Below are 13220 nucleotides of genomic sequence, written 5' to 3'. Positions count from 1 at the left end.
CAATCGTTGCTTTCCATTTACACCGATTCTCAGATAATTTTCACTTGTGACGTCATAACTCAGCGCGTTCCTTTTGCATTCTGAAAAGTGAAATTTAATTGAGTTTTTACCTACAATCTGCACAAGATCGAGACCGTGTACTTTAGTGAGTCTCGTAAACTCATTTTAAAAGTGAAGTTACAAACCTGTGTTGTCATGTGATAACTTTTTATCAAAGTAAGCAAATAATGACGCCATTAATCTGAGTATGAAATACTCAGCTCACTTCAGACTCAGTTTCACTTGTGTCTAAATGGAAAGCAACTAATATTGGTTTTTTCCCTTAGTTCCTCACTGAATTTCAAATGTAATATAAACCAATCATACAATACGTGATTTACATGATTTACATTGTTCTAATTACGTACATGATTTCATCGTGTAACGTTGTGACATGATTTTTTCAGTAAGGTATCTTTTTCTCCTCGAAGCGAGAGGGAAAAGAAAAGGAGGAAAACAAAAGACGCGTGAAAAAGTTGGCTAATCGCGCGCGCGAACGGGATCACTAATAATAACGACGAAGCAGTGGCCAGTGGCGCCGGTGGCGCGTCCCCGTACTGAGTTTTAACGTTCTGAGTGCTCCTCGTAGGGGGCGGGTGCGCAGGCGCCGATCGAAGCGAAACAGACACTCGGCCAACTTCGCGCCGCAACTCGAGATTATCAGCGCATCGCGATTCGCGCGTCGCCATCTGGCGAACGAACCGATAGTCAGTCCTGTCAAAATGGCGCTCAAGGGACAAGTCGGTCAAAGTGAGTAACGTAAAAAAAGCGTTAATTTCGCGCGGCATAGGATTTATTTGTAAACATTATTGCGCGTCATCGTCAGGCGACTCGCGCGGCGTCTCAATCGCGTCGATCTCGCGTCAGCCGATCTCGCAATCACGTCAAGAGATCCGTCTTAATTGGGCGTACACGCTCCCCGATGATATCATCGGGTGGCTGGAGCCAGAGACATTGGACGACGGAGAAATGTCAAACGCTACTGCCGAGCGTGAACATGCTCGAGATACATATCCAATCTTCGTCGCATCTTGCGAGAATTCTGACCTAGCGATCGGTCCACTATCGAGTTCAATTCTTGATGCTAAATACGGAAAAATATACCTTATCACGATCGTCGCGTGTCGATCATCTCACCTAAACACAAATCATTTCTGCGTGCTTGCGACGTCAAAAACTGAGCTTATTATCTTGGAATTGTTACTAATTTGGTATCTGCATAATTGATGAATTGACGAATATCGAGGTGTAAATGTAAAACATTCTTTACAAACATTCTTATAAACGTCAGTCATTGTTCATAGACGCACGATTATCTGATGTTAAAGAATTGGAGGAAACGCTCGTTCCAATTAAGTTTAACTTGTGTTTAATTTACTAAAAATTTGGCAAAAATGTCAAGTACTCATTCAGCGGTGAGGTTTTCGATCGTGTTTCTACGGCGCACCTCGATATTCCTCGATAAAACTGTTGCTTTTTCAGAGCAGTACATGTCGGATTTCAAGATGTTATCAAAATGTGTGTAAATGAAACTATCTATTTAATTTGCTATTGCATTTCTATACGTTTGCAAAATCAATATACGTACAGAATTATTTTATGTTACATACGCGTAGTTTTTAAAAGCGTGAAAATATTAAATGAAATAAATATTCCATAAATATTAATACAAAAAATAAAGATTTTATATTGTCAATATTACAGAAACTTTCGTAAAGCAAAATTATTTGATGTATTGGATACAATATAATACGGTATAATATTATTGACTCGAACTTTTTTTATCTATATAAAAATTATTTTAGAAATTAATTATCTGATTTTCATATAAAAATTTCTTAGAAGTTATCCGGCTAAAAAATACCTTTTGTTTTTTTTTTACATCGTTGAAAGTCGCAAAGTTTTTATTTTCTGTACTAGAGATTAAGAAAGATCTTTTTACGTGTCTTGTACACGTATAAATAATTGATTTTTTTACTTATGAGAATATCGAAAAAACGAGGCTTGCGACTTCGTTGATACGTGCCTGTACACAGTGACGTCATCTCTCTGTAAAGACGATCAATATACGTGTTGGAAAACGTCAAAGGACCTCTTAGTCCATCAGCTTGGTTAATTATCAATCAATCATTGCGATATCAACAGCTGTCAATGACTCGTGTGAAGAGTTAATGGTGCTTACTCATTTTCGTTGGAGCTACAATTAATTTCCTCTGATTATTAATTTTTTTTCCAACGATTTCTTAAATAAAATAATATTATAAGAAAATTACAAGCTCTTATCTTTTACTTTTCAAACGTAATCTGATTGTATTATTTAAACTAGAACTAGCAAAGTTTAAAGAACATAATTCTATTATCTCACTAAAATCGTCAAAATCAATTTGTTTATTTCCTACTCTCATTTTTGTTTTGTGAAAAGCAGGGTTGGGTAGTGCCAAGTTAAAAAGCTAAAAGTTAAGTTAAAAAGTTGAAAAGTTAAATAATTTTAACTTAACTTAGTTACATTTTAGACTCTTAACTTTTTAACTTTATTTAGTTACATTTTATCGATAACTATTAACTTTTTATTTAAATTTGTTGAAGTTAAGTCTCAGACTCAAACATATACTTCATTTAGAACATACTCTATATTTTACTTAAAAGTTTTGTTTGTATACATTATTTACATTATGTATTGATTTCAATTTAGCAAAAACCGTATATTTTAATGTATCTGGTTTTTGATAGGTAGAAATCTATATATATATAACAGTACATATATAAACAAAAAGTTTAAATAAAATATAAAGTATATTCTAAATGAAGTATATGTTTGTCATTTCCGTTATTTGTAAGACTCTGAAATCATAAAATAGAAAAAAATTTAACTTTTAATTTTTCAATTACTTTTTTTTATTAACTTAACTTTTAATTCAATTAATTTCATTATACATTAACTTGTATCTTAACTAAGTTAAATTTTCAAGGTTGTTAACTTTAACTTAACTTAGTTAAAAGAAAAAAGTAACTTACCCAACCCTGGTGAAAAGTTATTTTGATATTATTTATATATTAGAATTATTTATTTTATGTTTACAATTTTCTATTAATATTTTTGTATTCGTATATCGAATATAAAAGAAAATTGAAATAATTAGTGCAGCCAAAATATCACTATCAGTTCTAGTATTAAACAAAAGATCTTAGATAGCAATTATCGAGTCAATTATTGCAATATTAAGGTGTCTCTACGTCGTAAGACATAGTTCGCAAACGCAGATGCAGAATGAAAATTTGTGTTTTCATTTTGTACGGTTGGTTTTCATCCTGCGTGTATCTTGCGTGCGATAATTGATTGTCATTCTACGTCAGCATTTACAATCTACATTTTGCGATTTGCGAATTATATAGAGGCATCCATAAAGATATTCTTATTTTAAATTACAAAGTCTCTAATGGCTCAAAGAATTAAAAATTTCAAATAAGTATCAATAAAGGGCAATCAGCCTTCTTAAACAAGCTGTTAGTGTAAGAAATTCAGATTTATATATTATAATATATTTAAAATTCTCTCCAAACGCGCGTTTCGATTCTCATAGAACCATTCTCAGTAAACAGCAACTTACAATCATTCAGTATCATAAACTTCTTTACATCAATCTTGTCCTCGTCACAGAATTAAAAAGTTAATATAACAGTATATTATTCAAAAATTTCAATATGAAAAGAGTGTAGTAGTCATAGATGCAGACAGAATATTGCGTTAACATTTAGACTTGAATAACATGATCAACAAATGGAAGTTAATCGATTGAAATAATATATCTTTTTTATTTAATTATCGCTACTGATTTGCTATAACACAAACAAAGTTTTCTAGAAAATGAGTTTGAATATTTTAAATCATTACATTTTGTAATATTAATTTTCCTTTTTTTTCGTATTTTCATTCTTTTTCTGCTTTTTTTCTAAGCTAAAAAAATAATATTTATTGAGTTGTGTCGTTGAAGCAAAAAAAAAAGTGATACGTATTCGTTTGGTTCATATATTCAGTGAAACACGCACCGTATATATTCCGTGCGAGAGAAATGTAATTATTAAAGTATTGATTTCTCTATTACAAAGTGTGATATAAATATTACACTTTTGTACAGTTGCAGCAAAGAATATTCTTTTATAATTTTCTTTTATAATTTTCATTTCGTTAAAAAGAGATAAAGTTGCTTATAAAATTTGCTTATTAAAATTTCATGTTTGAAATCTTGTAAAATATAAAATTAATAGTTGCTTCAATTACTTAGTTCTTGTATTGTTGCCCAAGTTGAAATAATTATTCTAGCCTCAGATAGAGTTCACAATATAAGTTCACAATTCTCTACGCGCGAATTTATCATCGGGATAATTAATTCTCTCATGTCGCAGAGATTATGAACGAGGTGATCAAGCAAAAGAAGAAGTCAACAGGTGGGGTAGAATGGCGAATCTTGGTAGTGGATCAGCTTGCAATGAGAATGGTGTCCGCTTGCTGCAAGATGCACGATATCAGCGCTCAGGGTATTACCCTGGTGGAGGATATCAATAAGAAGCGCGAACCTCTGCCGACGATGGAAGCCATTTACCTCATTACGCCTTGTAATCCGTCGGTGCAGAAATTGATCGATGACTTCAGTAATCCGACAAGAACAACTTACAAAGTCGCCCATGTATACTTCACAGAAGGTATATTTCCTACATTTAATCCTATATTCTCTAAGGATATCCTCTTCCAAAAATGAATCCAAACTATCTATTTTTTTTTTCCGAATGACTGCGCAATTTCATAAATTGTCTGTCAAAATAGAAAAAGCAAAAAGTAAAATGTAGATTAACTACTTCTCAGAAATTTCGAAAAAAAATTCTTTCTGAATGAATTAGTATACAGAATTATCTCGATCTCGTTTTATTAATTTTACAATTTGTGGTATGTACAGATTATTTAAATATAATTCAGTATGAATTAATATTTACTCAAATTTAAATTTATTGTAACATGGTTTTAGTTAAATGCTTTAGTTATTAATTTATTAAATCATTTTTAATATACTTGACTCTTAATTTTTAATATATTAAATATAATATTAAATGATAATATACGTATAATTAGACATCTTAAATATTTTACCCAAGTTATTCGAAATTCGTTAAATTGAACCTATTTATATATCCTACTAATTCCCACAACAGGTCTCCATGCGAGGGTATCCGATCATCTAAATTCACAGCGATACGGGTGTTTAGTGATTCTCTCTTAAAATATAAATTAATAAGCTCACTGATGTTTTGAGAAGAACGATCGTACAAAATTATCGGTTCGATTTCTTTTTAATTTCTCGTGTTTTGACATACTCAGTATATCTCTTTGCAGCATGCCCTGACGAGTTGTTCAAAGAATTGTGTCACTCGCTGGTAGCTAAGCACATAAAGACACTAAAAGAGATCAACATCGCTTTCATACCATATGAAGAGCAGGTAAAGCAACGAACACTATGGCAAGAAAAAATGTTTGACCGTTTCGTCCTTCATGGTGGTGGACATACACACACGTACAGAGACACATATACAAAACGCTATAAAATAATTATTCATTCACGCGTTCTATGTTCACTTCTCGGTCTTTAATCACATAAATTTGATATTATCGCACGGGTCTGGATGTAAATCGGGACGATATTGATACAGCGTTATCCTCTCATCCAATCTGTCCAATCCATCCTCTAAGCCTTTCACATTATTCATAAACAAGCACATACTAATAATCAGAATGCATTCATGCTTGCAATTGATGCCAGTATGCCCGGAGGAGCTGTTCAATGAAATCTGCAAGTCTCTTGCTGCTAAAAAGATCAAAACCCTCAAAGAGATCAACATCGCATTCTTGCCGTACGAATCGCAGGTGACGATTAAGCAGACGAAAATAATAGACGCTAGTTGTAGCTCTAGAGCGCGAAATTTATCTTCAATCTTCGAGCATTCACAAGCTTAGAGAGCTTCTCTGCTTTTTCCGGATCGTCAGTTTACTTTTAGATCGCAAAAAATTAGGCGATATAGACTTCTTGTTGAGGAAAGTCTTCTTCACACCACTTTTCCTTTTGACTCAAAATATCTGTATGTTGTACGTACATGCTTGTAATGTGATCACTAATCGAATTATCCGTATAGCCCGATTTTGTTATTTTTAAAGTTACTAATTGGCATGCTTATTTATTTTTGCTTCAAGTACAAAACTTTGTAATTAAATTTACTTTTCTTTGTCGTATTGAGAATATCGCAAACTGAATCTGCTGTTTTCTTAGGTCTTCTCATTGGACTCGCGTGAAACTTTTGCTTGCTTTTACAACCCCTCTTTCTTTAATCTGAGGTCAGCCAATATGGAGCGTATTGCTGAACAAATTGCAACACTTTGCGCCACACTTGGAGAATATCCATCAGTTAGATATCGCAGGTAATTTCAATCTAAATGTGATTTAAAAACATTAATAACTTATTGTTAATTGTGATTTCTTCTCTTGTCGATAAAGAATAATTACACAATTTTTGATAGCACTAAATAAATGCTATTAATATGTATCATAGTGACTTCGACCGCAATGTTGAACTCGCTCAATTGGTGCAACAGAAACTAGATGCATACAAAGCTGATGAACCAACAATGGGAGAAGGACCTGAGAAAGCTCGTTCTCAATTATTGATTTTAGACAGAGGATTTGATTGCGTCTCACCTTTACTACATGAACTTACACTGCAAGCTATGGCATATGATTTGCTAGACATTGATAATGATGTCTACAGGTAAGTAAATATATTTAACAAAACTATATTGCACAAATTTAAAATAAAACTTTAATGTTAATAAAACTATAATATTAAATAGGTTTGAGGCAACAGCGGGTCAAGAAAAAGAAGTATTATTGGATGAAAATGATGATTTATGGGTTGAACTTAGGCATCAACATATTGCCGTAGTCTCTCAGTATGTATAAATATAAGTTTTAATCTTTCCTCAAAAGATTAATAATTATAAAGAATATTGTGTAACAATAAAACGTTATTTTCCAGGAACGTCACTAAAAATTTGAAAAAGTTTACAGAATCAAAAAGAATGCCGCAGGGCGATAAGCAAAGTATGCGAGACTTGTCGCAAATGATCAAAAAGATGCCGCAATATCAAAAAGAATTGAGCAAATATGCTACACATTTACAATTAGCCGAAGATTGCATGAAGCGTTATCAAGGAAATGTAGATAAACTTTGTAAAGTGGAGCAAGTGCGTAATATCATAATCACTACCCTATAATCCATTTAATAAGAGATATCTTTTAATTATAAGTATTTTTAATCGTGTTCTAGGACTTAGCCATGGGTACTGATGCAGAAGGCGAACGTATCAAAGATCATATGAGGAATATCACACCGATTTTACTTGATCAGACTGTAAATCATTTGGATAAATTACGCATTATAGCTTTATACGTCATTAGCAAAAACGGTATCACGGATGAGAATCTTAATCGTTTAGTTCACCATGCCCAAGTATCTGTTGATGATAAACAGACTATTGTCAATATGGCAAATCTCGGCATTAATGTTGTTGTAGATGTAAGTTGCAGATCATATCTCATATTAAAAAGTTTTATAGTAGCATTTTAAATAATGATTTAATTCTATTTTTTACAATGTTGTTTTATAGAGCAATCGTAAAAAGTTGTATACGGTACCACGAAAGGAAAGAATCACAGAGCAAACTTATCAAATGAGCCGTTGGACGCCAGTCATCAAGGACGTTATGGAGGATTCTATTGAAGATAAACTTGATTCTAAACATTTTCCGTTTCTTGCCGGCCGTGCAGCTAGTTCAGGATATCATGCACCAACCAGGTATGCAATAATGCTACTTTTTCTTTATCTACATCAATTTGTTATTATTAGGTTTTTAAAAATATTAATCATTTGTAAACTTGTAGCGCACGATATGGACACTGGCACAAAGACAAAGGTCAACAGACTATCAAAAACGTTCCTCGTTTGATTGTTTTTATAGTTGGAGGAATGTGCTTCTCTGAAATACGATGTGCATATGAAGTTACAAACGCATTAAAAAATTGGGAAGTCATAATCGGTAAGAATTTTTTGTATCCAATTTCTATTTGAGATAAAAAACAATTTATAACCAAAACATGATTGAAAATTTATCTATTATTATAAAATATTTATGTATTTTTATAGGTTCATCCCATATAATTACACCAAAATCATTCCTGAATGATTTAAGTAAACTACACGTCTAAATGGTTGATATTTAACAAAAAGAGATAACATTCCTGAATTCTTAATTTGCCATTAGCTTCAATTCCATCAGTAATACCATTTATGAAGCCATGAATGATCTCGAGGTATAAAATTAGGCTATTTAACTAAATAACGAACACAGAGTCAATTCTCTTTAAGCGAAAGCATTTCGGGCAGAAATTAAGCAAGTATCCCGTTGTCAGTTGAATAACAATGAAAGTATTCGTGTATTAATAAGAGCACGAAGAGTCTTGATCAGACCGAGTTATCAAGTGCCTGCGCGAATACATAATCAGAAATCGTATGAGACATTTTGGCAATATTGATATAAATCGCACGAAGCTGTATAATCGAGCCTTTCAATGGTATCGTAATCGAGTCTTTAGCAAAGCTCTAGAAATATATCATCATTATTCTTTATTAGTAATAAAAAGGAATTTGTGAAGCTGTATCTTCACAGAAAAGGATCGTGATATTCCTGTACATTTCTTGTTATTAGTATTTTGTTATTTTTTTTCCTCGTTGAAATTTACCATATTCAAATTGACATCTTATGTGTAAATTGTTTTTGTTCTCAGCATACTTTTATTTCTTCTAAAAAATTCTATTATAATAGAGACATTAAATCTATAAATGTCATGACACATTTGACTTAATTCTCTTTAAATGTATTATCGATGTGTAACAGTGATATAAAGTTATTTATTCAATATTATTATTTCTTAAATCTCTAATCAATGGTATTGAATGTAAAATAAAATCGCTAGATATATACAGAAACTCGCTAGATGTATACAGTCTGATACTTATTCTTCCTTTGTTAACTTATTTATCTGTACTTTTATCGGTTTATGCACTCTTATGCACTCTTCATTTTATCAATTGCCAATTCAGATGCTATATTTAATGTAATTTTTTAATATATAATATTCATGATATATATGAAAAAATGTTCAGCTCTCTCTTTGACAAATTCAATTAGGACTGCTTTTGTTGAATTGTAATACAGGTACAACAATTATAATGTACCAGTATTGCAAAATTTATCGCAATCGTTGTTCTACAGTTGTGATAAAGAAACGCTTTCAAATCAGAAATTTGCGTTGATCAATGAACAATACTGGTAATAATTATTAATGTAATGTCAATAAATGTTGCGATCTATTAGCGGAGAGATTATTACAAAGTTAAACAATATTTATAAAGTATATCCTGTTATAATATATGTATATGTATGTATGTATGTATGTAGATTATAGATTGAGAAATGTTCTACTTATAAAGGCCTATGATGCGCTCTACTCTGGAGTCTCTTTTTAATTATTACTATGCCACATTTATGCCAATTGAACACAGAATTATAAGAGAATATGATAATAAATATGATAGAAAAAAATCTGTTTAGATGATGTCTTATTTAGAAAAATCTTGATATCGATTACAATTAATGAAGCTTCCGAAGGTTATCAAAGGCGATCGATATAGTTCGCCAATATTAGCAAATATTATACACAGACTTGATATACATAATTATCCATATTGAATATAGACCAATATTTAGCGAATGTGTGCAAAGTTGGCATGAACATTAGCCATATCATCTAGGCTGCATTCCACTTAACGTTCGCAATGCTCGCGAGCATCGTTTGTCCTTGTTTAACATTTTATAAACGACAAGGATGAAATGATTCCACGAGCGTTATAAGCGTTAAGTGGAACGCAGCCCTAGAGGGCGTCTTAAAGGGGAACACCACTAATGGGTTACAAAAATCGATTTTTTTTCTTTTTTACATTTTTTTGTAATGTTTGGAGTCTTAAAAATATGTTTCTAAAATATTATATTGAAATTCGTAATGGAATTATAGTAATATGTGATGGAGTAGGACGTGGTTAGATGCAAACTAATAGCGTTTTCTCTTGGGATACACTGGGTGCAGTCTCACACCGCACCAATTGCGTGTAAGCGTTATATTCAGTTACAGTGCCTGCTATACTACTCTAGAGTGGTGCACACCATGGTGTACACTGTACCATTATTATGCTAAAACCCTGTTCCCGCTTGACTTTTATTTTCAAATTTTAAATGTCACGCTAATTCTACACGGTCTCTTTGAGACGGTGTAGCAAAATCCCACTTTGTGCATAAAATTTGCACAAAAATGCTTTATTTTCGAGATATTCGATTGTTTTCCCGACTTTTGACACTATATATATATATATATACATAGGGTGGGGAAAAAGTACCGGGACATCTGAATATCATAGAAAATATAAGTATTACAGAAAAGTGTTTCAGACAAAAGTTGTAGGGTTCCAAAAGATCTATTTACTGATCATATCCGTTTGACCTTGCGTGGCGTCTTCAAGATTAGGTCAAGGTCAGATCAATTTTTTTAAATGGAACACTTTATTTTTCATTGCATATTCTTATAGCACATCTCGAGAGCTTTCCAAAACACTATAATAAAATATTTTTTCATGAAATACTTTTGGAGTTACAAAGCTTGAAAGTTATAGTACCGCCGGCATTAGCATTACGCAAGGTGTCCCGACTGACGGCTAAAACCTCTTGAATGTCGTTCAGAATCATGTCCTGGATAACATTTGTTAAGATCAAAGTCACTGCCTTTAGCTTTTCTTGCGACTATACTCTGTCGTGTTCTTTCTCTTTCAGTTTCTGCAGTGCTCTCTTCAAACCTGAAGTACAATACACATAATTAAATTTTTAGAAATAAAATAAAAGTATCAAACTAACAATTAAGATCGCTTTGTTACCTTCGTCTAATAATTCGCTAAGGCTCACAGTGTCACCGGATCTGGTTTAAAATTTTTTTTGTCTTCACTTGAGATAACACAAATTACGTTTTTTTATGCAAATTTTTAGCCCGTTTTTGCCAAACATAATTACTAGTATGTAAATATATTCCAAAATCTCTGTAATCACTAATCACTAGCAATTATAGTCTTCGAATAGACTTCAAACTTTTCAATCACATATCGTTGAATTAAGATTTAATTTAGCAAAAACGAGTTAGAGGCCCTCCACCACCCCCGCCGATTTTATCGGCGGTCCTCTTTTCTTTGTAAGTATACTTACCCATAAAAAAACGAATTACTAATAAATTTAGTAGTCCATTTTTGCAGGTAAGTATATTTTTTTATTTTTATGTCTAATTATTTTATTATATTTTGCTAATCATTGCAATATAAATAGCGAAATACAATACAATAATTAGCAATCATATTACATAATTTGTTTGATATTATCTTTTATTGAAATTCTTTATAGAATTCAATATTACAATAATAACAATTTAAAATACAATATACAATCATAAATGCTGTTCAAAATATAATACAAATTTGATATAATAGAAGCATAATTAACAAATTTTATTTCGCTATTCATTTCACATTAAAATACAAATTTTTATACTATCTTTGATAGTATTCAAAAGGTTGTTTTGTTTTTATCAAATATATTTGCAAGTCGTTAAATAAAGTTGGACTTCTTGTAATTGTAAGCAAACATGTACATTTAATTTAAAGTTGTAAAGAAAATTTAAATAAATAAAAACAAAAATCAACCTGAAGAGGCCCTCCACCACCCCCGATTTTATCGGCGGTCCTCTTTTCTTGGTAAATATACTCACCCGCAAAAAAAAAAACGAGCCACTAATAAATTTAGTAAGCCGTTTTTGCAGGTGAATATATTTTTAATATATTTTTTATTTTTATGTCTAATTATTTTATTATATTTTGCTAATCATATTGCAATATAAATAGCGAAATACAATACAATAATTAGCAATCATATTACACAATTTGTTTGATATCATCGTTTATTGAAATTCTTTATACAATTCAATATTACAATAATAATTTAAAATACAATATACAATCATAAATGCTGTTCAAAATATAATAAAAATGATTATATAGAAGTATAATTTTAGTAATGCGGGATTATACGAATACGTCGAAAATACATACGATAACACAAATTTTTCTAAACCATAATGTTTAATAAAATATTGAATAATATAATATATTATAGGACCGTACATGTGATAACACAAACTATAGAATCGAAGCCTTACACGGTCTAGCTGGATCTTAATGCTTGTATGATTCTTATGTGAATTTATATACTACGTATGTAGTCCCACAGAAACGCGCGCCGAAAAATTTCCGGTCTTGAAACGCTAACTCTACTAAACTACCGCAGTAATATCACGAGTTAAATTGACTAGCAATTTAACAAATTTTTGATGCTTATTCGCATCTTCGAAACGATCTTAATAATGATGAATAATATATTAAAATCTGTAAATAATTAATTCTTATTGCGAAAAAATATTACCTCGGCCGGGAGTAAATATTGATAAAATATAAAATATTGATATAAAATATTGATAAACGCAGAAGAAATACTAACAACAATTAGATCATATTTACCATTAATTATTAATTTGTAAATATAAAACTTAATAATATCGCGATAAAAAGTCGTTAAGATATTTATAACAGCACTATTTCATCGCGTTCAAGATATCTCAATAATTTCATCATACCAAAGTCTTTCCGCCTTGTCGTACGCTGGTTACAGTATCCGATACAAAGAAGAAGAACAATCTTTAGTGGAGAGTAAACTTAATTTATTCTGATTTTACGTCAAATTTACAAGATCCATTTGCAAAGAAAAGTTAAGCATCCGTCAAATACCGGCAGTGATCTTATTACAGGAGGGTATGCATCCCGAATCTTTCAGACTACTTACGATAATAATAATTTGGGTAGCATGTCAATTACAATCACCATTTTTATCACATCTTTAGTATAATATTAAAATTCGCGAGAAAATATGTTCTGCC

The 13220-nt window shown here is 31.4% G+C and overlaps 1 protein-coding gene across 2 annotated transcripts; it reads left to right on the top strand.

The window, feature by feature from the left end:
- The first annotated feature begins 720 nt into the window (after positions 1-720).
- Rop (Syntaxin-binding protein Rop) lies at positions 721-8935 on the top strand. 2 transcript variants are annotated; one of them, XM_018510814.1, is made up of 11 exons: positions 721-789; positions 4444-4740; positions 5850-5953; positions 6354-6502; positions 6634-6849; positions 6932-7030; positions 7117-7324; positions 7408-7656; positions 7748-7935; positions 8022-8176; positions 8284-8935. In XM_018510814.1, exons 1-11 carry the CDS (start codon positions 762-764, stop codon positions 8343-8345), a joined length of 1755 nt encoding a protein of 584 aa, XP_018366316.1. In that variant the 5' UTR covers positions 721-761; the 3' UTR covers positions 8346-8935. The 2 variants fall into 2 exon arrangements, with proteins under 2 accessions (XP_018366316.1, XP_018366317.1); XM_018510815.1 differs by lacking the exon at positions 5850-5953 and adding an exon at positions 5426-5529.
- The last annotated feature ends 4285 nt before the right edge of the window (positions 8936-13220 follow it).

The sequence above is a fragment of the Trachymyrmex cornetzi genome, unplaced genomic scaffold (genome assembly GCF_001594075.2).
Source record: "Trachymyrmex cornetzi isolate Tcor2-1 unplaced genomic scaffold, Tcor1.1 scaffold35, whole genome shotgun sequence".
NCBI classification, from domain to species: Eukaryota; Metazoa; Arthropoda; class Insecta; order Hymenoptera; family Formicidae; genus Trachymyrmex; species Trachymyrmex cornetzi.
Note: the sequence above shows the minus strand (reverse complement) of the source record. Positions and strands in the feature narration are given on the sequence as shown.